Raw genomic sequence first — 23,500 nt, 5'->3', positions numbered from 1 at the left:
ACAGGTATAAAGTTTGTTAACACTTTTGAGAATATCTGGGTTGTGCCCTGGGCATCTGGGTTTCTCCTCCATGGCCAACCACCGGTACAAAGTGGGTGGAATGAGAATGGACAGGAGTTTAAGAGGCTTCTGTTGTGATCCTAGCTCTGGCTTTGTGGGCTGCCTGCACAGTGGACTCTGATGGACCTCATCACATCTGTCATCTGGGAGAGATGTTGAGTTAGTTAAGCTTGGAGGGCCTTTGCAGCTCTAAAAATACTTTATTTGATCCTTCTCTGCCTGTCTATCAAAAGTAAATAGAATGAACATCAATGAATTTTTATTAATTCAATTATTGGAAAAAATACAAGCTTCTTAGACCTTCATGATATCAAATCGCTCTCAAAATCTTAGTTCCAAATAATCACTTGGAACATTTCATCACGTACCTTCCTAGTACCAGATAACTACCTGGGAGTATTCCATCATGTGCCTTCTTAGTACCAGATAATCACCTAGAAGTATTTCTTCATAAAGCACAAGATAATCTAAACATCCTTGAACTATCCTTCTAGCATGGAAAGTGTTTCCAAAAAAGGCACATAATCTGGAACTGGTGGCTTCTGGGGAGTCGGGTTGACTATGATCCACCTGATGTCAATGTTGTGGTGATTGTCTTGCCACTTGGGGCAATAATGGGTAACATTATAGGAATCTGGAGGATACAGAGAAAGGAAATGAGCTGAAGATGGAGAAAATGGGATCAGTGTCAGCAACAAAGCATCCTAGGCCAAGAGGCAGCTCTGAAGAAAGGACAGGATGGTGGAGGCAGCAGATCTCTCAATTCTCTTCCATCTCTACACCAGGGTCCCACTGAACCCTCGATGATGATGATAAATTTCTTCCACTAGGTATTTTGGTTCATTACTGTAATCTCAGCACTCAAGAGGATGAGTTAATGCTGAGGGCGGTGGCAGTATGCAGCAGGTGACAACTAGTGTTTGACAAGTCGACCCACCAGATTTGTCAAACTCCCTGATGGGGAGCCCCACCTGGCTAAGCCGTGGGGTCACTGGCTGTGGAAACCAGTTGTTTTCTGTCTGTAACTTTCTCATGTACCACCATTATTCCTCCCTAAAAGAACAGCTGTGGGTGCTTCCCACAGCCCTTTGGTAGTGTGTTTAACATCGTTGGGCATACTTATAGTTGTGGATGGTAAGGTTATGACTTCTGGTTAAGCTGTGTAATTTTGATGTATAGAAATAATGCTGGGATATTTTACATTACTTAGACTGACATATCAATCACAAAGACAGCCTTTTACACAGACAGCTAATTTTGGACTTCAGAACAAATTCAAAACAGACTTAACTGCCCCTGCAGAAAATATACAAAGACTAATTCCCAGGTATTGTTTATTGCTAAATCAAGGCCAGGCTGTTTACACTGAGATTGGCTCCCTGCAGCAGCTCTCTTTCTGCATATTCCCTGACGGCTCAAGGTTCAGCCAATTGTTTACTGTCTGGGACCCCTCACCAACTTAGAGCTACATGCATGCGTCAGTGTGACATTACTAGCCTAAGAGAAACTACATGACTTATCATGTGTTGTGAGAATGGGTAGGGCCCTGAAAATGTAACTTATAATTGTCCCGAGTTTGGCTGTGAGGCAGCCGTGGTGGTGTGGAGAGAGAGGGCTGTGTAGAGCTATGTAAGAGCTGCTGCAGAATGTGAGGGAAGTGTGTGTGTGTGTGTGTGTGTGTGTGTGTGTGTGTGTGTACGTGTACGTGTACTGAGTGAAAGATGAAGAAGAAGGAGGAGGAGGAGGAGCATGAGAGAAATGTGAGGGAGTGAGTGGGTGAAAGAGTGAGTGAGTAAAGAATGAGTGAATAATGTAGAAGTATGTGTGTGTGAGTAAGTATGAGAGAGAGCTCTGTGAAAGAGCTGCTGCTGCTGTGTAGAGGAGCTGTGCCTAGGAACGGTGTAAAGTGCTGTATGGCGAGAGAGCTATGTAAATGAGATGTTTAGCTGTAACTGTGTGGAGATTTGTAATTGTATGGAGGCAAGGAAGATGAAGCTGTATAGAAAAGAGATGTAGAAGAGAAATGTATGTAAAAGAAAGATGTGTAACCATGTGAGTGTATGTATGTAAAGATACGTAGCTGTATGCAGCAGTATGGAGATATGTAGCTGTGTGGAGACAGAAGGAGTCAGAGACCATTCCTAAGATGAAGCAAAAGAGAAAGTTATCATCAGAGAGAGTGTGTTTAACTATATTACCAGTCAGATAGATAGAAACTTATTTCTAAATACCCTCAGATAGAAAAATTCTAGCCTCTAGCTAGAAAAGAATTTTTCCTAATCCCTCGCTACTCTGAGGTCTTCTATTCACAACCCTGGAGCAGTTCTGGGGAGCTGGGCTCCCCCAGTCCATGATAAGGTAAGATTATGTACATAATCTAAAGCCAGCCTGGGTTACAAAACAAGTATGAGAGTGTAGCCGAGATGTAGAGGGAGACCTTATCTCCACGCTCAACCCCCTCAAAAAAAGGAAAGAAAATGTTCTACATATGTCCTTTCCAATGTAACAGTCACAAATCATATATGGATATTGATCGCTGATGCTCTCCCTGGTGAGTGAATTCCATGAAGGCCTGCTTTTATTAGTGTCCCCATGGATCAATTATTCAAAACATCCTTAAAGCAGAAAATTCTGTGCTTGTTTTGAAAAGCTATGTCTTGCTGTTATCAAGTTTACTCAGACCACTGTGTCTATAGGCAGAGTATCAGGTCTTTCCGCTCCTCCTTGCAGATACTGGCATGCTCATAAGTCAGCCTTTGTAGGTGATAGTATAAACTGCTTCAAACCTGGAGGAAAATGTTTCCACGATGATCGCCCCTTCTTTGGACAAATTGGCAGCTGCTGCAATAATCCAGGCAAGTGCTGCAGGAGACCCATAACACAATGAATGGCAGATGCCAAAAATCCCATAAAGGATTTGTAACCACCCCTTTAGTAAAGGAAGTCATGTTTTGGAGAATGTCATCAACAGAATAAAATGAGTCTCCTGTGAATTTTGAGTAAGATACAGTATGTTATTCGATGGCATTTAGAATGAGGGACAGGACAGGGCACAAATTCTGCCTGGTCAAGAGGGATGGCCAGGGATGGAGCAAAGCTTCTTCTACTTAATTTTATAAAGAATTCAAATTTAGACTCATTCCTTTCTTTCCAAAAAAGAAATTTCAGGTGACTGGAAATGGAAGCCGGGTTATGGGGATCTTTTCAGCCTGTGACTAACTTCTCTCTCAATCATCACCCTGTCTTCATTAGGGTTTCTATTGCTGGGATAAAACACTGTAGCCTTGAGTGACTTGTCAAGGAAAGGGTTTATTTCACATACACTTCTACATCACAGTCCATCATGGAAGGAATTTGGGGCAAACACTCAAGCAGGGCAGGAATCTAGAGGCAGAGATTGATGCAGAGGCCATGTAGGGGCATCACTTCCTGACTGACTCCTATGGCTTGCTCAGCCTGCTTTCTTATAGCAGCCAGGACCACCAGCCCAAGGGTGGCACTGTGCACAGTAAGCCGGGCCCTCCCACATTCATTATCAATCAAGAAATGATGGAGGGCTTGAGAGATGGCTCAGAGGTTGAGAGCACTGACTGCTCTTCCAGAGGACCTGAGTTCAATTCCCAGCGCCCACATGGCAGCTCACAACTGTCTGTAACTCCAATATCTGACACCCTTACACTCTGACACCCTTACACAGACATACATGCAGGCAAAACACCAATGCACATAAAATAAAAATAAATACATTTAAAAAAGAAATTATGGAAAGTGTCATATAGGCTGCTGTGGGAGAAATACACCAATATTTTTACCCAACACTGGACCCATCATGCTACAATACTGATTTACTAATGCAACACTGTCAAGCCTGTTAATAAGGGTAACCTCCTACTCTCTTAATTGCAGCTGAGGTCTATTCCATATAAGGAAACTCATGCCTTGTGCTATAAACAGAGTTGTACCCCATGGCTAGAAAAGTCATAGTCCCAATGGGCACATATTTTGCTAAGTAGTTATGTTGTCAAACTGCCTGCTAAATATTTATGCTTACACTCATAAATTGTGATGCCCCGATCTTGGTCAGAGAAGCCTCCTGTCGCAAAAGGTAGTAGCTAAGGCAGAGACTCATAACCGTTCAGAGTGTCGAGCATAAGAAAGTGTAAGTGCTCAGCCATAGATATGACATTTACATCAAAGCCTCATCCCAAGGTAAAGGAATATCATGAAAGAGGGAGTGGAAGGAAAGCCCAGGAGGATGAGGAGTGCAGTGAAATGCTGTCCTCTAGATGTGACATGACAGTTATACACATGAAGTCACAGCATCTGTGGTTACCTGTGCAGACCCACACAAAATCAAGCCAGTGAAAAAATCCAGCAAGGATTTTTTCATGGTGGCACATGCTTTTAATCCCAGCACTCGGGAGGCAGAGGCAGGCGGATCTCTGTGAGTTCAAGGCCAGCCTGGTCTACAGAGTGAGTTCTAGGACAGCCAGGAATACACAGAGAAACCCTGTCTTGAAAAATGGAAAAAAAGAAAAGAAAATTTTCAGCAAGAAGTAGGAACAGGCTTCTAAGACCTCAGCCCAAACTGAGGAACCCTTGACAGGTGATGGCTGCTATGAGGGGACAGAGTTATTGGCCATTGATAGGTTGCTCACCTCCCCCACCAGTGGATGTGCCCACTTAACTCTGTGGGTTATAATAATAATAATAATATATGAGGACGTGAAATTTGGAGAGCGGTGTGATGGAAGGTTTGAGGGGAAGTTGGAGGGAGGGAGTAAGAGTGGATATGTTCAAGTACAATTTTACATGTCTAAATTTTTCAGAGAATAAAAAATTTGGTTGCTAGTAGCAGGAGGAGGGGAAGAATATGAAATTGCTGGTTACACAGTATGTAGATTCCATTGGGCACAAGGAAAGGTTTCAAGTTCTGCTCACAGCTACGTGACCATACTGAGTCAAGATGTATGTTTTTCAAAGCTAAAACTGGGGCTGGAGAGATTGCTCAGAGATTAAGAGCATTTGTTGCTCTTTCAGAGGATCAGGGTTCAATTCCCAGCACCCATGTGGCAGCTCATAACAGCTGTAACTCCAGCTCTGGGGGATCTTATGCCTCTGGCCACTCATATGCACATACCCATACGCAGACACACACACCTATGCATAATTAAAAATAGTTTAAAAAATAAATCTTAAGAAACCAAAAAGATGGGAGCTCGAATGTCACAGTCACCACATCCACCTCACAAAATAAGACTCTGTGCTGTCACACGCCCCCATAACCATGAGGTCCAAATACTCTCACATTGCATTGAGGCTGCAGATGTCAGCAGCCACAGTTCCCACCATAAGATCTGACTTCAGACAAAGACCACTGAGGTGTTCAGAGATCCTGATAGGATAGTGTCCCTCCATTTATTTACTTCTTAGTCATGTGAAAGGACCAGCTAGGGACACTTTAGGGCAGAGTGAGGTAGAATGATGTGAGGAGCGAGAGAAACACTCACTATCACATTCCAGTAACTAAGCTTTGGTACTCTTTCCACCATGTAAAACCAAGGCAGATGACATTTTCATTTGCAACAGTGAGCACATAGAGCCCACACTCCGTGTGTCATCCAAATAACTAAGTGCAGAAACGCAGTCTCTGCCTCACCAAGATGTAATATTGAAAGAAGAATTGTGGGAACTAGGCCAATGCTGTTTTTCATGACCCACTCTAACTTTGTAATGATTGTTTTCCTTTCATTGTGGTGTGCACATGAGACCCACTCGGACACACATCTCCCAGTTTACTTTCTCTGGTAAGAGGACTCTTTACCTCTTAATGGGTCACACTGTGTGTCTCACCTTGAGGAGACTGCTGGGAGTGAGTCTAATATTGCTAGGCATCTGGAAGCAAAAGGGAGGTAGGAATGTTCTCGGAAGACTCAAAGCCCTGCCTGGCACCTGCCACAGAGTGGCCATAAGCATCTCCGTAGGTATAGGGAGTTCACATTTTCGGATGGGTGGATTATGTTGCTTCTGCTGGCAGAAACTTAAGATCAATGCCCCCTAAATCTTTTAAAGGTTTAGAAACTTTCAGAAGGTATTTGTAAACTTCATCAGGATCTGTGTAAGGAACCTGCATTTCCCCCACCCATCAGCACACATTGGAACCACATTGGTTCCTAGTTAGTACCTTCATGGTACTAGTAGACATAGAGTCAAGACTTTACATTGTAACCTGTCTGATCACAGGAAAAACTCCAGAGACTGAGTTTCAGAATCTCATCCTTTTATCTCCAGTCATATGTTAATACAAAACCAACCAAGTTGGGTTAAATGCTTGAATATAAAACCTCAACCTGTAAGACTAGAGGTAAACAGGAAACGGTGTTTCTGCTTAGGGAAAACTAGTGCATTAATTTGAATTCAAAAGCACAGACCACAAAACAAAATCAGAAGTGGACAAATGGGAGTGTATCAAAGTAAAAATTATTTTGCACAGAAAAAAAAAGAGAAGAAAGAAAATAAAAGCTCAAGGATCTTTATGGAAGAGGGGACAGAAAGAATGTAGAAGCCAGAGAATGGGCAAGAGTCTAAGGAATGCCGTGCTGCGGACGTGGCAATGGTACTCATGAACTCACAGTGATATTGTTGCCTGAACAAGGTCCTCCTAGTAAAAACGTGAGTACGGACGGAGGGGCTCTTGGGGCCCAACCCTAACTGAGAAGTTCCTGGTAATTAACGGCTGCTGAGAGAAAAAAGTCATTTTTCTTTGGTGGTATGCCACTAGCAGTTTGTTCATATTCCCATAGGTAGCCCAACACCGGTGTTCACACGTGCAACATGAATTGCATTCAGTGAATTATTTTTAAAAAAATGTTTTAAAAACATAAATTTGGGATTGACATGGGAAGGGAGAATCCAGGGCAAGTTAAGAGGGAATGGGAATGGATATAATGAAAATACACTGTATACACTATGAACTTCTCAAGCAATAAATTTAAAATGTTACTTTAAAATCGGGGGAATAAGTGGAATCTTCGGAAACTGTTTAACAGAATGATGAACTCTAGTTGTGGTTCTGAGGAGCGTGCACAGCTGCCCTCTGCTGGTCACGCTAGGAGTTCACGTTCTGAGCCGACGCCATTGTGGAAATACATGTCCATTTGCAAAAATGAAGCTGCTGGGACCCCTACTGGAAGAAAATCATACAGCACCACACAGCACAGGCCTGAATCAACACTAGAGAAAGCTGCTTTGAGTGTTGAGCCTCCTCAGACAGGTTCTTTGAGTCCCTGCAGCAGGAGGGTCCCTACTGTGGGGATCCTTACCAGAATTACCCAAACGCCCCAAACTGGGAAATATAACCGGTCTAGAAGGGGGCACTGACTTGGGTATCCAGGATAAAAGCGAAAATCTAACCACAAAGACATGTTGCCCACAGGATTAGAGGCTCCTTGAGGGGCAGGAGGGTTGCTTATCAGAACTTCACTTGGGGTTGCAATATCATGCTCTGCTACAGAGCTGTACAATCCTGATCCCTATAAATACAGCCACAACTGGGCTTTGGGACACTGTCCAATGGGCATCTCAAGAGTCTCTCTTCATTTCTGCATTCTAGACACAGTGAAAATGATGAAGATCCATCACCATCTGGTTCTGCTGCTCAGCCTCCTCTTCTCCCAGATCACCCAGGTAAGCCTCCTCAGAAATTGAGGCCTATATCAAACCCAGGAATACAAGGACCCAAGAGAATGAGGAACGACAATCACAGGTAGGAGGGACACCAGGAGGGCATACCCTAGCTGGATGGCCTAAAGTGACAACCTTCAACATCTATGAGCTGTCTCCTGAGAAACACAGGGAAGAGACTGTCCTGGATATGGAGGCAGGCTTACCCACAGGCAGACACTGGCATCTTCCATTCCCCATATTTTATCTGTGTCTAAAGGACATGCCTTGTGTGGAAAATATTCTTAGCTTGCAAGAAGGTCTTCTTACAGAAAGGCCACACTCACACTCGATGAGAGATTCCACTCCGGCCCCCACGTTCACCGGGGTTACGGACTGGTGCTCTCTGGGTATACTGCAGCAGGCATGGTACCACAGCCCCTAACCCACCAAACCAAGTGAGTTAGGACCAGAGATTCACTCGGTGTCCACGTGGACAATACAAGGAACTTTTCACGCCTCAACCTTACTCTGTTGGTTAAGACCTCCGCTGGCATCCTAAGCCACATGCTTGGAATGCTGGGCTTCCTCGAACTACCTCTCTGAGTCATACGTGGGGCTGCCTGTCAGTAGGCACTGACCCAGGGTTCTGAAGATGAGAGCTAAATCAAATCATATCCAGCAATGCATTCTCACTGAATTGCAGAAGCGTCCGGACAAATGGCAGGAGGTTTGAGAGTCAGGGCTTCACTCTGGGCTGCAGCTCCTTCCTTAAGGGTCTCTATGAGCATGGGAAATCCTATCCCCATTAAAATAAGGCCACACTCAGGCCTTGGGTTGTCACATCCCCTGAGCCTCATGGCAGTCTCTCCTCTCTGCTCTGGGCCTCCTGGGGACCATGAGGATCCACTACTTTCTCTTGCTGGTGTTTTTCTGCCTCTGCCCCTGGAGTATGGCAGGGAAGTCTCCGCACCAACTGGAATACCCAGAAAAGCCTGGGGATGCAGGATTGAAAGGGAACAGAAGAGTTCTACGCCTGAGGGGTCAACAGGAGCACATACTCTGGTTAGGAGGCCTGAGTCGGCAACCTTCAGAGTCTACAAGCAGCCCCCTGGGAAACAAAGAAACACTTGACGGAGATGCACAGGTATTCACAGGCAGCTCCTGTCACCTCCTAGGACCTATTTTATTCCTGGGCTCAGACATGTCTTGTGTGGAAGGGATTCTGCCTGCCTTGAGGAAGGCTCTTCACACCGAGAAGCCAGATTCTTACGTAGAGAGAGCCCACCAGCAATCCAGCCAGGCCATGTCAGCTGGGTCCTGGAACTCACCAAGACTGTGGGGAGTTCTTACCCCCCACTCTCCACCCCCCACCGAGACGGGGTTTCTCTGTGTAACAGCCCTACCTATCCTGGAACTTGCTCTGTAGACCAGACTGGCCTCGGACTCACAGAGATCCTCCTGCCTCTGTCTCTCAAGTGCTGGAATGAAAGGCATGTGCCACCACCGCCTAGTGAGTGTGGGGAGTCTCAAGACCACAAGGAATCTCACAACCCAGCTCCCTTCTCATGAGATTTCCCGAGTCATCATGAGAGGTAGGTGATACCAGCATTTCTGTGCTAATGTCATTTGGACTCTGTGGGAGGAATCTAAGCCCATGTCAGAGCGAGGTTTCTGATGATACAGCTGCTTCTGAGTTATCCCTGCTCCTGTTAGAAACCCCAGTGAGAACTCATTGGTCTACCAAGTTGGACATGGGTGCAACCATTACTTCTGTCTGTCATGTTACATCTCCCCAGAAAACTCTCTCAATAGTCTCCCCTGAGTCAGGTGCAGGGACAAAGTGTCAATAGTCAGATGAAGGCCCTCCCCTCCTGCCATAACATGCTAGTGAAAGAAGACACATTACCCCGGGGAGGGGGTAATTAGATGATATAAGTGGCGTGAAGAAAAAGAAGGCAGAGAGAAGGGAGGCTGAATGCACAGGAGGCTGAATGCACAGGAGGCTGTCCGTGGTCATGAGCCATCCACCTTTGCCATACAACCCTCAAACCAGATAGAATATCCCAGCTGGAATTCCCTGTCCTGCCTTCCGGAAGATGCAGAGCCTGAGGGAGATGGCCCTCCACACTGCACACAGCACACAGGCAGAGCAGAGAGGCAGCCCATGTCCTGATTATCCATCTTACCCTCCCTGGACTGTTTTTAACATATGAGACATGGGATATGTATCTATTTCTCAAATCATACACCTAGAAATCTAAGGCTATAACGATATTGGAATGTTCCCCCACCCCACACCAATCATGAACAGTGTTTATTCCCATTCCTAATTTATGTATTCTTATTCCTTGGCAAGAGTTCTGTTAGGTCCTGTTAGAAAGAATCTCTGCAGGCCTGATCTCTACTTAGTAATTTTTCTACCACGCCCTCTTTGCTCGGTGGTTATGAAACAATTTTCCACGGGACATCAGGAGTTCAGAACAATCTTTGCCCCTCCCCCATATCCATGGCCATATCCTACAGAACCGCTGCCTTGTAACAAATGTAAGGGTGATGCTTTCTCATCGCCCAGAAAGACTTTCCTTAGGCAGGTTTACTTCTGGCTTTGGGGGATCTGGATTAACCCTCAAGGATACCTGGGGGAAAGGTCTGTAAGCAAAGTAGCTGTTGGGGGGAGGGGGGGTCCCTTGTTCTTTTCTGATCACATAACTGAAAGATTTCAAAAGACCCAATCAACTATTCAAATCCCTCTCCTCCCATCACACACACACACACACACACACACACACACACACACACACACACACACACACACACACACACACCACCACCACCACTCTGACTAGTGGTTAACACGTCTTTGAGCAAACTCACTGACTGTGACCTCTGTAATCACCCAGTGACTAACTCATTGGGCCTCTCAACAAACCCACTGTGCCTTCCAGCCATTAGGACGTTGGGGCGGGAGGAGGGGGCATGAGGACTCAGGGGGCAGCATACAAATCTGGCACAGACCGAGAAACGCAGCCCAAGCGAGGCTGCCCCTAAGAACCGGTCCGCCACCCCCTCCCCACGTCCCCGCCCTCACCCCCACCCCGATAGCAACTCGGCACCAGGCTTGGACGAAAAGCCTCTTGCCTTGGGGCCCCAGGCCGGAAGCCTCCCCTACTTGGTCTTGGGCAGGGGAAGGGGCGGGCGCAGGCGGCAGCGGCACAGAAGATGTACGCGGGGCTCCTGGGGCTCTCTGCCCTGCTGCAGGCGGCCGAGCAAAGCGCGCGTGAGTGCGGCGCAGCCCGCGAGTGCTCACCCCTCCAACACCCCCTCTCCATCCCAGTGTGCGGGGGCACATCTGCCACTGCTGTCCCAGCAGGCGGCAAACACCAAAGGCCCCGGGATGCACGCACAGTAGCTCCCCTCCTAGCCTGCAGAGCACTCCCGGTCCGATCCCCTCACTAATGCATGCTTCCCTCCACCCATGCAGACACCCCTCCATGCATGGTATGGATCCTCTCCACACCCCAAACCTGGGCTCCTGAATTCCTGCCCGCTACTCGCTCCAGCCTGCGCTCTGCAAAGAGCTGCGTGAGGAGGCTGCATGGAGCGCCAGCCAGCGCTTGGTGAGGTGCCCTGGCTCCCTGGACACCCGGGGTTCCTGGCTGGGGTGGCCGCTTGCGAGCCGAGGGCTGGGAGAGTGGAGGGGTGTGATCCCAAAGGCCACTGATTTCCTTTTGGGGTGGGTTTGGGACACGGTAGAACGCTGGCTGCAGGGGACACGGGTCTTGTAGGCGGTGGAGGTGAGGCAAGATGGCCATTACTTTTCGCGCCTTTCATGTTTGAACTTGTAACCCTTTCGGTGCTGGCATAAAGTGCTTCCATCCACTTCCGCCACTCTCCTACAAGGATTTGTCCCTGAGGAGACTCAGCCACCCTGAACCTCCAAAGTTCCGCTTTCCCTCGTGGACACGGTGCCTCTGAAATTTATCCTTAATTGGCAACGTAGTCTCTGCAGATTCCTGCCCCGGATACCCGCTCAGAATTCCAAAGGGTGCTAGACTGGACCCTGGAGAGGCTAGGATGCACATTGCTGTCCAAAGTGACCTAGGCACCCACGCTTTCTAACAGGGAAGGGTTGAGTGTTTAGCAGGAATCTCCTGGAGTTAGAGCACCAGACAGAACCTGAGGCCGAGGAAGGAATGGGGGCAATCCCTCTGCCCATAACTGCCAGGTTCCCAGCCTTGCCTCAGAGCAGTGGGGTTGTGCTTACAGATCCACATTCTTTGTTGATGCTGGGAAACTCCAGCAACAGTAGTGGATGGCTGAGTGCCCTCCACTGCCACCCTCAGCTATCAGTAGTACCATTAGTTACTTGCTGATGTATAAGGTTCCATGGCCGGAGCCAGGCCAGATAGCACCAGCCTGTAATCCAAGCCATTGGAGGGGGCGTGGGGGTTGGACAGTTCTAGACCCAAGGAGGCTACAGAAAGAGGTCAAAGCTAGCCTAAGCAACTTAGCAGAACATTGTCTCAAAACAAAAAGTAAAAGTGGGCTGGAGGATAGCTCAGTGGTGGAGGTCTTACCTAGCATAGGCACAGCCCTGAGTTCAGTCCCTAGGCCCACACATGAAAAGAAAGGACAAAGCCAGCCTCACACAGAATGTAACTGAAGTCCAGCACATGCAGCTCTGGTAGGCAGCAACAGTGTGGTGAGGGTGAGATCACTCCATGTTGTTGGCCCCCACATCCCTGGGCCTCCCCTAGGAGAAGGTTCACCTGTTCGAGCCCATACTAGCCATCAGGTACTTGGTTACACATGTTCTGTGTAAGCCCACGGACAACCACACACACACACATACCACTACCCTTGTGCCTGTCTTATATCTAGCAGGCCCTGCTGGCTCTTTGCTAATGGTAAGGATGCTGTGTCAGGTTGGTTTGGGATGTGGGTTATTTTGTTTTTTGTGAAATGGCCTAGTGGACAAGGAGACAGGCTTAGGAAAGCTCACAGGTCCCAGGGGTATAGAGGCAGGATATACCACGTGGGATATACCCATATGGGAATACTCATTTGACCAGGAGCCAGACCTCTGGTGGGGCTTCCTCAGACAAGACAGACTGACCAGGGTGAACAGATTCAGAGGGTTTGGTCTCTGTGGGTAGTTTCTGTGAGCTTTGGGCTAAAGGGAGGTTTCTATTCACTTGGGCCCTGGCTGTGGACTGGCTAAGGCAGAGCAGTACCATCTCCCAGGGTGCCTGGGCATAAGACAGAAGCTCTGGGCTGGCTAGTGTGCATATCCCTGGCACGTTCTTGGAAGAACACTGTGCTGTCTGTGGCAGGAAGGTCTTCAGGGTGTCAGAGCATTGTGACATGCAAGAGCAAGCGTTTCTAAAACAGTTACCTAACTCTGTCCTTCTTCCCACACCCCCACCTTTCTCTCACCCCAGGCCTCTGCACCATCGTTTACTACTTTGCCACAGGTCATCTCCTCTGGGGTTGGCTGACCCTTTCTGTTCTCCTGCCCGGCTTCTTGGTCCAGGCCCTTAGCTATCTGTGGTTCCAAGCAGATGGGCATCAGGGTCACTGGCGGCTGGTGTTGCTGCATCTTCTGCAGCTTGGCGTCTGGAAGCGGTAAGGAACTGCCCTCTCTCTTCCATCCGATGCGATGGGAGAATTCCCCCTGTCCATACACACCCCAACCTTAAAGCCATGGACGGACGTTCAAGGCCATACCTCTGTTTGGCCTTGGCATCCTAAAGCATCTCTAACATCAGGAGGCTTCCCCCTGACCTCACCGGTGACCTTTCAAGTGCTTTTTCTTGTTTTGAGTCAGCTTCTACACCATCCCTTAATCAACCTCTGGAACCACATAAATCAGTCTGCTTAAAGTGCTCCATCTGACCCCTGCGACCTTAGCCCATGACAGCGGCACAGACTTAATTAACCACAAACTAGATGGTGAAGCCCACGTGATGGCATTTGCTTTATGCTTTTGTGGCAGGAAGAAGTGACCTGGGAGCTAGGGCCAGCAGTTTGGAGGTTGTTTTTCTTTTCTTTGTATGAAAGGTTGTCAGGTATGGATCCGTGGTATGTTTCCCTGGGCCCAGAGGCATCTCCAGAGGTGAAGTAGAGATAGAAAGCTGTGTGTTTACACACACAGCACATTTCTGCTCTCAGCTGCCCCATAGCCCCATAGAGTTAAGGGGCTTTTATAAAAGGGGAAGAACTAAGGAGCCAGACAGGTGAATTCTGAAGCTCAAGTGCTTTATTAAATCACAGGTGACCACGGTTTGAAGGGCACCCAAGGAGCCATTGCCAAGTGCTGTGTCTCTGCCGTGGGAGCATGCGCCTTCTGTGTCTACCCAAGTAGGACTCGGGTCAGAGTAGAATGTGCTTCCAGAGGGACATCAGGTGACTGCCTCCTCTTCATGTTCCTCCCCGGCAGACCCTTATCATATAAAGGCATCAAGAACACACATGTGCCACGGCAGTTTCTCCCGAGCTGGGCCTTCCTGTCTGAGCTCTATGTTCTCCTGAAAGAACAGAGCTGTCACCAGCAAGGGGAAGTAGTCATCTCCCAGAACCTGGGACGGCAGCCTTCATGGAGCACGACCTACTATCTACCCCCTCGTCTGCCTGGGCTTGTAAGAAGGCCAGAAGGCTCACTGCTGGTCAGGTAGCCGGCTGTCCAGGGTGAGACCTCAAAGACAATGGCTTATCAAACAACTCGAGTAGCGTCACTACAAACAAGAATTTGATAGCTCAAAAAACAGAATTCAGAGTGGTCTTTAGAAAGAAGCATCCCTAACCTCTCTCTGGTAAATCTGCCTTCTGGGGCTCTGTAGAGACCCTCAGAGAAGTGAGGCCAGAGGCTGAAGGGTGGTCAAGATCTGTGGTATTTGACAGTGAACTCCCCTGAGCTCTCAACATCACCACTAAATGGAGGCATGGTTTCTGGTACATACTTAAGAATTAACGTGGATAAAATGGAAAGACAAGTGCAAATCGAAGATTGGGAGAAACAAAAAGACATGCATAGCTAATTTAGAAAAGCCGTTCAGGTGATTAAAAAGTAATGTATCGAGCCTGGTGTGACACAAGCCTTTAACCCCAGCCTTCAGGATAGAAAGCCAGTCGGAACTCTGTGAGGTAGAGGCTAGCCTGAGCTACATTGTGAGTTCCACGCCATTCGGGACTACATAGTGAGACTCTGTCTCAAAACAATAATAATAATAATAACAACAACAACAATGCACAGGCTACTCTTAAGTTCCCAGAACTCACATAAGATGACTTACGACAGCCTCTAACTCCAGCTCCAGGGGATCTGATGCCCTCTTCTGGCCTTCATAGGCGCAGGGAGAGAGAGAGAGAGAGAGAGAGAGAGAGAGAGAGAGAGAGAGAGAGAGAGGAGCTAACAGACAGTCACATAAATAAAAATAAATCTTCATGAGAAACTTGAGGAAAAATAAATATTGATTTCCAGGAAGAGGTAAAGTAACACATCCGGCGGTAAAGCCAGAACGTGCAGTTTTTAGAACTGGACTGCAGATTAGGCTCTCCGCTTCCTGGCAGGCAGAAGAAGCATAACGGATGCCCCTCCACAGTGTTCCAAAAATTGCCGATGAGGCCAACTGCAGTCTACCTCCTCAGCAGGAAGCGCTGAACGCTGGAAGTGGTGAATCTCTCACCCTGATACAGCCTCTTCATAAACAAAGCAGGAGATAAGCCATGCAGATCAGGTTTGGTTTGGTTTGGTTTTCATTGCAGTTTGGCAAAGCGCCTGTAGGGGGAGCCAGAGCAGCTGTGTTTTGCACAATCTCGACCTTCATAAAATGAAGCCCGCCCATTAAACTGACTCCATAATGAAATGCAGACGAATGAACAACCAACAGAAAAATCAATTAAACACAAACCCCTTGAGGTAAAAACCCCTTATAAAAAATGCAAGGGCTGAAGACATAAATGGATTCTGGTTTTAATTCCAAACAACACAAACTACAATGTTAAATCTACTGTTCAAGAGAATCTGACAGTAGTTACAACTCATTTTACACAACAGCAGTTATTTTTTCCTATCGAACATTTCGTCTCCACTCTGATACTGTGTGTACGTGCGTCTCCTTCACCTTTTTTAAAAGCCTGCGTAGCTACTTAGAAACTCAGCCCGGGAGCATGGGAGACTACCTAAATACTCTCCTCCTCAGCGAGCATCTTGGCATAGCAATTTTTCTTTAGTGAAGAGAAAGTTGAGACGAACTTTAAGGGTGTGTAAACGGATTGGTGCAGATTCAATGTTTAAACACAGGTAAAGGCACTTGCCACCAAGCCTGGCCACCTGAATTCAATCTTGGGGACTCACTTGGTAGAAAGAGTCAACTCTAAAAGTTGTCCACTGACTGCTACTTGTGTGCCATTGTGTGTACACACACACACACACACACACACACACACACACACACACACACACACACAAATAAGTCGGCACATGAAGCACGGCTGTATTCAAGCCTTTCACTGTTGACAGTCTCAGCGCTAACATCACCAAAAACATTAACATGGACAGAAGAATCACTCACTCTCCCAAGCTGTGAGCCCAGGATAGACCATTCTAGCTGTGGTGGCGGTGTTGTTCAGAGCTGAGACCTGTCAGGTGAGGAGGTAATTGCTCTTCCAAACTTCCATTTATGGCAGATGTTGTTTTTAATGCAACCAGGGATCTTGGGCCATCAGCAATATGGCTTCACATTGGGTGACTTGTGTGTGCCCTGACAGACTGCAGACACACATAATTGAGTACGGTGTCTGAGACTAACTTGGGAACAGCACTGGCACCATCAGGACAAAGAGAAGGGCCTGGAGCAGAGGACGGAATCAGGCCTTCGAGAGATGGGCACCAGGAACAGTTGGCACTGGCAGCCAGAAACCCAGGACAGAGGAAGGGGGAAGGGGGCCGAAGCATAGCATCCAGAAAAAGAAGTCTGGGTGCCTTTCAGGATCTCAGAACAAGCTCCCACTACCCGCCTCTCGTTCCAGCCCCCTAGGGAGCTCCCCAGCAGCTGCCCGCTAGTCTCAGCCTGAATTCCTCCGTCTCTCTGCCTGACCACAGCCTGGTAAAGCCACTCTGCTGTTTTTCTGTCCCAAGCCATGGGCCTCATTCCAAAGCCTGCGTCCCGTCCCACTGATCTCTCCTACTCCCTACTCTCAGCTCAGCTTCCTATCTGCAGCTGTTCTGTTCTCTCCAGGAGACGCTCAATGACCACCTTCCCCTCCCTAGTGAGGACCTGGGTGCAAGACACTCAGCTGCTAACACACTTTTCTTCCTTGATTTACGCATGTAGAATGTGTGTGTGTGTGTGTGTGTGTGTGTGTGTGTGTGTGTGTGTGTGTGCGCGCGCTTTGCACAATGGAAACTCATATCTCTAAAGAACATCCTTCATTTTTCTTAGTCTTTCTGTAGTCAAAGCCCAATAAAACTCCATGTTGAAGGAGTTGAGGATGCGGCTCAGTGGTAGAACACTGACCCAGCAAGCAGAAGGCCCTGGGTTCATTCCCTAGTACCAAAGGGGAAGGGGGATGAACTAAAAAACCTTTGGTAGGGACTGGAGGGCAGACAGGAAGAGGAAACTAGCCCACCCCATGGAGAGATGGTCTGGGATGGAAAGGAAAACTATGGCATACAGTTTTAGTACATGCTTTTTCTGAACATTAAGTTTGTGTCGGGGAGGATGGCCTCAAAGACTCAGAGAAAGAATCAGCTCTCTCCAGGAGTTCAATGATGGAAAGGGAAACTTATTTGCCCTGAACATCTTTCCTGGACCCTCAGCACCAGGAATGAAGTTGTTTCAAAGACAAAGCCCCCAACCTTGGGCCTGGACATGGGAATGTGGGCTTGTCCTCTTTGGACCCTTAGCAAGCTGCTTTGCTGACTTTCCCAGGCGACCTCCGAGGTGTGCCTGGCTCTGGGTCAGGAGCTGCTGTTTCCGAACTTGGGCATGGAGAGGAGGTTCACCTCGCAGATGGGGCCATTGGGCACTGCTCTCCACATGGCCGGTAGTGGCACTCGGCCTCCTTGCTACAGAACATAGGCCCAGGGAGGATGTTAGGTGAGGGTAAAACTTCACCCTTGGTGGGTCCTGAAACCCAAAGTGACCCATGCCACTTCCTAGTCGACTTTCACAAGAGGATAGCATCAGAACAGAGCACCTACTGTATGCCTGTGGGAACACAGACAAGGGCATGCTCGCTTTCTTTCTGACTTTTGATTCCTGTTGCATACTAGGAAGGTCACCCAGTGCTGCCTAGGCTGCTGTGGCCCTGTGGCCCTGTGCAGACTAATCCTACGGACTTTTGAGACAGGCCCCTGATCCCTTTCTAGCTGTCCCTCTTACAACCCAGCAGCCTCTTGTGCTCTGTGTGTGCTGCTTTGTGTCTGCACTTGACTTGGAGAATGCTCCGTGCTTTTTCAAACTTGCTGCCCTCACCACCAACCACTTCTTGGTGATGTCTCTTTTTTCAGGGAGACTAGTTGCTGAGGTTCCGCCTTGGGCCCCCAATCTCCGCACACCACCTCCTCTAGCCACTTCCTGTCCACTTGACCATGCCAGTTGCCTCTGTCCGTAAGTCTGAATTTACAACCAAAAGCCCCAGAACCTTCCAAGGTGTGAGGGAAGGCTCCACTTGTCCTCACATCCCTCATTTCTGAAAACAAAATGTCTATTCTCCCCTGCCAGTCAAGCAGCTGTGAGCAGGCTTCTTTCTGTTACATGTTGGTGTCACCACATCCAAGAGTTTGAGTGTCAAGTCTTAGAGCCACATCTAAGCCCCTCTCCACCCTGCTCAGCCAAGTCCCCCTCTGCAGACTCGAACATTCCCTGCATGCACTCCTATTCCCAACACTGAACCTTCAGCAATGACTGCTTGAGTACTGTGTTAGCGTTCATGTCTGCTGTGCACATACCTACATATCCATATACATATAGTGTACATGTATTTGTGTGATCCATGTATGGACATGTACACATGTGATATGCATATATATATATGCCCATGTGTGCATATGCACTATGTGTGTTTGCACGTGCTGTACACAGGCATATATATGACTGCATACTGAACATGCATGTGTTTGCACATACATTTATGCATACATGCACTCATATACAAGCATGCTTACAAATGTACACATTTATGCCATTTCTCAAACTCAAACACAGCATCCATACCTCTCCCAATTTCAATTTTCCAGAGAAAAAGCCAACTTCCATGGGCTGAAACTGAACCCCGATGTACTTAAATAGGATCATATCAGCCCCTAGCTTCCCCGCCTTGCCCCACCCACCTAGGTCTCTTGCCAGACTCCTGTGAGGACCCCAGACCCATCTTCCCCAGATGCTTTGAGAGTATTCATGTCTCAGGGCACTGAGAGCTCTACACTCCATGGAGGAAAAAATGAGAGGTCCTCCATCCCTGTGCTCTAAAGAGATGATTACCCACAGTGCCTTGCAGCAGATCTCTATTGAAGGGATCCATTGTCCTCCCTGGAAGACTTGAGGTGAAGACATTGGTCAAAATTCCTTGCAAGCCTCACCAGGCCCAGCCTTGGCTCCTTAGCCCAGCAGCAGCTTCAGCCTACACATCCCTAGCCCTTCCAGCCTTGGGGACAGTCCCGTACAGTGACACCCCCTGAACACATGAATTTTGAACTGAAATATGCAGCTGGAACTCAGCGCTCAGCAGCCGCATCACTGGTGGTCCTAAGGGGCATCCGTAGGTACCAAGGACACTCTTGAGACTGCCTCATACGTCCATATGAAAGGTTGGTGTCTGCACAGCTGATTTCATGGTCTATGTCATGATGTCTTTGCTCTCTGTAGGCACTGGGACTCTGTGGCAGCCGCTCTGTGGAGGGGAAGGGAGGCTCCCTGCTGGGGACAGCGGCACCTGCAGGAGGCTGACCTGTCAGCTCTCCGGCTCCTGGAGGCTCTGCTCCAGACAGGGCCCCACCTCTTGCTTCAGGTGTATGTGCTCCTGGCCTCTGACTTCACTGATATTGTACCAGGTGGGTACCTTTCACCACGGACTCACACCAGCTGCTTCCCAGATGACAGGAACATGTGCCTGACCTTGTTAGACCTGGTGTCCTCTCTAAGATTTCTCCTATTTGGGAGACCAGGAAAACCCCATGATCACTAACTCAAATGGTTACAAATGGCTTTTGCTCGGGGTCATGAAGTCACAGAGAATTGGTTTCTTGGGGGTAAAGTAAAGTCAATCCTTAAAACAGAAGTTGTGCAGAGAGGAGATAACCTTTGAACTCCCTTGGAAAGTCTGCCTCTCAGGGCATCCACATGTCCATCTCTCCTGGGTCTAGCCTGTCACAGTACAGCTGACACCGGAAAGCCCCAAGAAAGCATAGCTCAGTCTCCTGCAGATACGTTCCCAGCTTCCAATCCAGTCAGGGCACCTCACTACTTCTTCCTCCTCCCTCCTCTTCTTCCCCCTTACCCCTCTGCCCTCCATTTGAATATCCAAACTTAAAACAGAAGGTCTGAATACTCGGATGTGACTGCTCATCCCACCACTCTTCCATCAAAACTCCTTCATGTGGGGAACAAATATTTGTAATGAGCCGTGGCTGGGATTCACATGTCATCCCACATTCTTTTAATCATAGTTTAGGCTAGAGGCCTTAGAAGCCCAGTGACTGAGACATTTTTAAAGGGCATCAAGGAGAAGGGCATCTATGGCACTGGACAGTGGAGCCGTGTCTTCCTGCCTCCCCTTGTTTCTGTGTAAATGTGTGTCTGTACACCATTGCTGGGTTACCCACCACCAAGGGGCTTGGTTAATACTATGTCACCATTGGGCTAGTTTTTAATAAGAAACTGGTTGTTCCCAGGAAGGGATGGGGGGGCGGGCATCTCCATGTGTGCTTCGGAGCCTGTAGGGAGCTCTGTCTGTTCAATCCTCCAGGCATCAACACCCTACTTTCCTGGTCTTCACTGTCCTGGGCCCTTGTGTCATACAACCGTTTCCTGGGCATCATGAAGCCAGGCCACCGCACGATGCTATGGGCTGCTCTCCTGTGCCAGCAGCTCTGGCGGATGGGCATGTTGGGAGCCCGTGTGCTGAGCCTGGTTCTGTTCTGCAGAGTTTACCGCGTTTGGGTTTTGGTGGTTGGAGGTAAGTGGGCCTTCTCCTCTGTTCATAAAGCCTTAACAGTAATGGTTCATGATCCTCTGTCCTAGATCTGTGGCTAGCTGAGTTCGGCAGAGGATCTTATGCAGACAGGAGAAAGCAGATCTCTGTGTTCCCAGGAGATCTCAGCAGGCTGGAAGCACAGATGTGGCTTTTCTCTTCAGCAAAGTAACCTGGACTCACCCTTGGTACTGACAATTCCAAGAAAGAGGAAGTGGAACTATCCAGTCCTCTTAACCCTACAACACCCACAGCATGGCTTCTGCTATGCTCTGCCAGCCAAACAGTCCTTGGTAGTGCAGACCCACAAACACGGAGGTCCAGACCCTAGCTCCCAAGAGTGTGCATCCATGGGGTTAGTGCATGCTGGCTCTTTGGATACACCACCATAGAAATCCCAGCATCAAAAGTTCCAGCTAGAGCTGGAAACCACTGTCCTCAGGAGACTGTTGCAGAGTGCATGCTTTTCTGTAGAAAGTCGTTGCTCACAAGGAGGGAGGTCCAGGTTCCACCTGATCATGTGTGAAACTGTGCCATATATATATATATATATATATATATATATATATATATATATATATATGTATGTATGTATATATGTATATGCTGCTTAGAGCTTCCATAAGCACCCTGTTCCCTTTGGTTTTTCTGGATACTTTGTTTAAAACAGGAAGTCCCCACTGAACCCCAACCTTCTCTTAGCCAACAGCACAGATATGAATGTGAGGACCGAGAGTCTGTCAAGCCCTTCAGACTCCTGAATGGGGCCTGTGTGTCCTTGCCAAGGACAGCAGTGTCCTCTGGTCATCAGTGAATACACTCTGCAAGAGGGAACAGTGTACTCTTGTTTTAAGAGAACCGAGAACATTGAGAAATAGCTGGCCCATGTACCCAGAGCAAACATTTAATACAGTTATTGGCAGAAAAGAACATTTTTTTGAAAAAGAAAAAAAAAGTTGTGTTCTTACAGAGAAATTAACTACATTTTATTCATTATTTTCAAATTCAGCTTATGCTCCAGAATGAGGCTATTCATCTTAAAATATAAGAGTAAAACTTGTAGCTGGTCCACATGGAGTTCTCTTTGGGTCTGGAGGGTTGGGGCATGTAGAGCAACAGGGTAAAGAGAGTAGAGAGTTTTATAACTGCATCTTTAGATGCTTTCTGGAAGCAGAAGGGTGTCCATATGTAAGGCCTGATGCATATCACCAAAGCCAGTGCGTTTTCTCAATGGCAAACTAGGTCAAGTGCCCCCTGTGAAGCTCAGAGAGACAGACCTGCTAAGATGGAATGGGTGGCTTGTCTGGGCCCCTCGGTTCTCTTCTGGCTGTGTGGGGTGTCTTCTGGGATGCTCAGTGTCAACCTTATCCCCTTCCCGTGGCCTCACTGAACATCGACTTCCACCCCTTACCCTCTCCAGGCGCTCACTGGCTGGTGATGACCTTCTGGCTCGTAGCCCAGCAGAGCGACATCATGGAAAGCACGTGCCACTGGAGGCTGTTCAACCTGCTGGTGGGGGCCGTGTACATCCTCTGCTACATCAACTTCTGGGACAGCCCTTCCAGGAGCAGGATGGCCAGCTTCTACTTGGCAAGTGGCAGTGGTGGTTTTCTTTAAGCCTGACTTGTTTACATTCCCTATAGCATGTTAGGTGGGGGGGTGCCCATAAGCATGTGTGTGCCTGTCCATCTGTTAAAGGAGGAATATCAGGGGCTGGGGAATCAGGTCAGTGGATAAGAGTGTTTACAGTGCATGCATATAGACCTGAGTTCGAATTCTCAGCAACCAAATGCCTGTGACCTTAGCACTGGCGGGAGGACGTGACACAGGCAGATCCCAAGACCTTACTAGACAGCCTTGCCAAAATGTCAAGCTTCCAGTTTTGTGAGAGACCCTGTGTCTCAGGCAATAAGGTAGAGTGATAGTAGAAGGCACTAGATCTCCTCCTCTGCCTTCCACATGCCTGCACACTGTGTGTATGTGCCATAAATGCATCACAATACACACACACACACACACACACACACACACACACACACACACACACACGTGCGCACATGCGCACATATGCACACACACACACGCACACACACAGGAACAGCCTAGCATAAGGAGAAGTTGTAGACAGTGATTATACACTTTGAAAGTAGCCTGACATCTAACCATTGCCGTATCATTAGGAACTTCAGGTGCAGTCAACCCAACAGACTTCACTGGCAGATGTGCTTGGGGACTTTTCCAAAGTGGAGATACCCAGGCCCTTCCCCATGAGGTCTGGGAATTCTTGTTTTGGAGATAGCTTTGGGCAGCATTGCCGGTCCACCTCCTTTGGAAGGTGCATGCCTGGCTGGGCTCACTTTCTCCTTTTTCAGAGGTGGAGCAGCTCTGGAAAGCGTGGCTTCACCCAGGAGGGACTTATTCATCTCAGCATACACACAGCCTAAAATATGTTAGAAATGAACTTGAGGCTAGCGTGTCAGAAAGCCAGCTCTCTGTACCTATAGATGCACAAAGCAATGTAGCCAGTGTTTTCAGAGAAGCGATGCTATCAGGTCCCAGAGAAACACAAGGGCCAGGTGAG

General features: G+C 48.1%; 1 protein-coding gene across 1 annotated transcript in view; it reads left to right on the top strand.

The window, feature by feature from the left end:
* Positions 1-1,781: 1,781 nt before the first annotated feature.
* Positions 1,782-23,500, top strand: part of Xkr5 (XK related 5) — a 28,117-nt gene continuing 6,398 nt past the window's right edge. The window contains exons 1-8 of the mRNA XM_052752836.1: positions 1,782-1,828; positions 2,791-2,915; positions 7,673-7,746; positions 10,909-11,002; positions 13,167-13,350; positions 19,596-19,780; positions 20,695-20,904; positions 22,340-22,509. Coding sequence (XP_052608796.1) covers positions 1,782-1,828; positions 2,791-2,915; positions 7,673-7,746; positions 10,909-11,002; positions 13,167-13,350; positions 19,596-19,780; positions 20,695-20,904; positions 22,340-22,509 — 1,089 coding nt within the window. The remainder of the gene's footprint in view (positions 1,829-2,790; positions 2,916-7,672; positions 7,747-10,908; positions 11,003-13,166; positions 13,351-19,595; positions 19,781-20,694; positions 20,905-22,339; positions 22,510-23,500) is intronic.

Source organism: Peromyscus californicus, unplaced genomic scaffold (genome assembly GCF_007827085.1).
Source record: "Peromyscus californicus insignis strain IS unplaced genomic scaffold, ASM782708v3 Scaffold_23__1_contigs__length_62951481, whole genome shotgun sequence".
Lineage (NCBI taxonomy): Eukaryota > Metazoa > Chordata > Mammalia > Rodentia > Cricetidae > Peromyscus > Peromyscus californicus.
The sequence above is the reverse complement of the archived record's forward strand: the minus strand, read 5'-3'. Positions and strand labels throughout refer to the sequence as shown.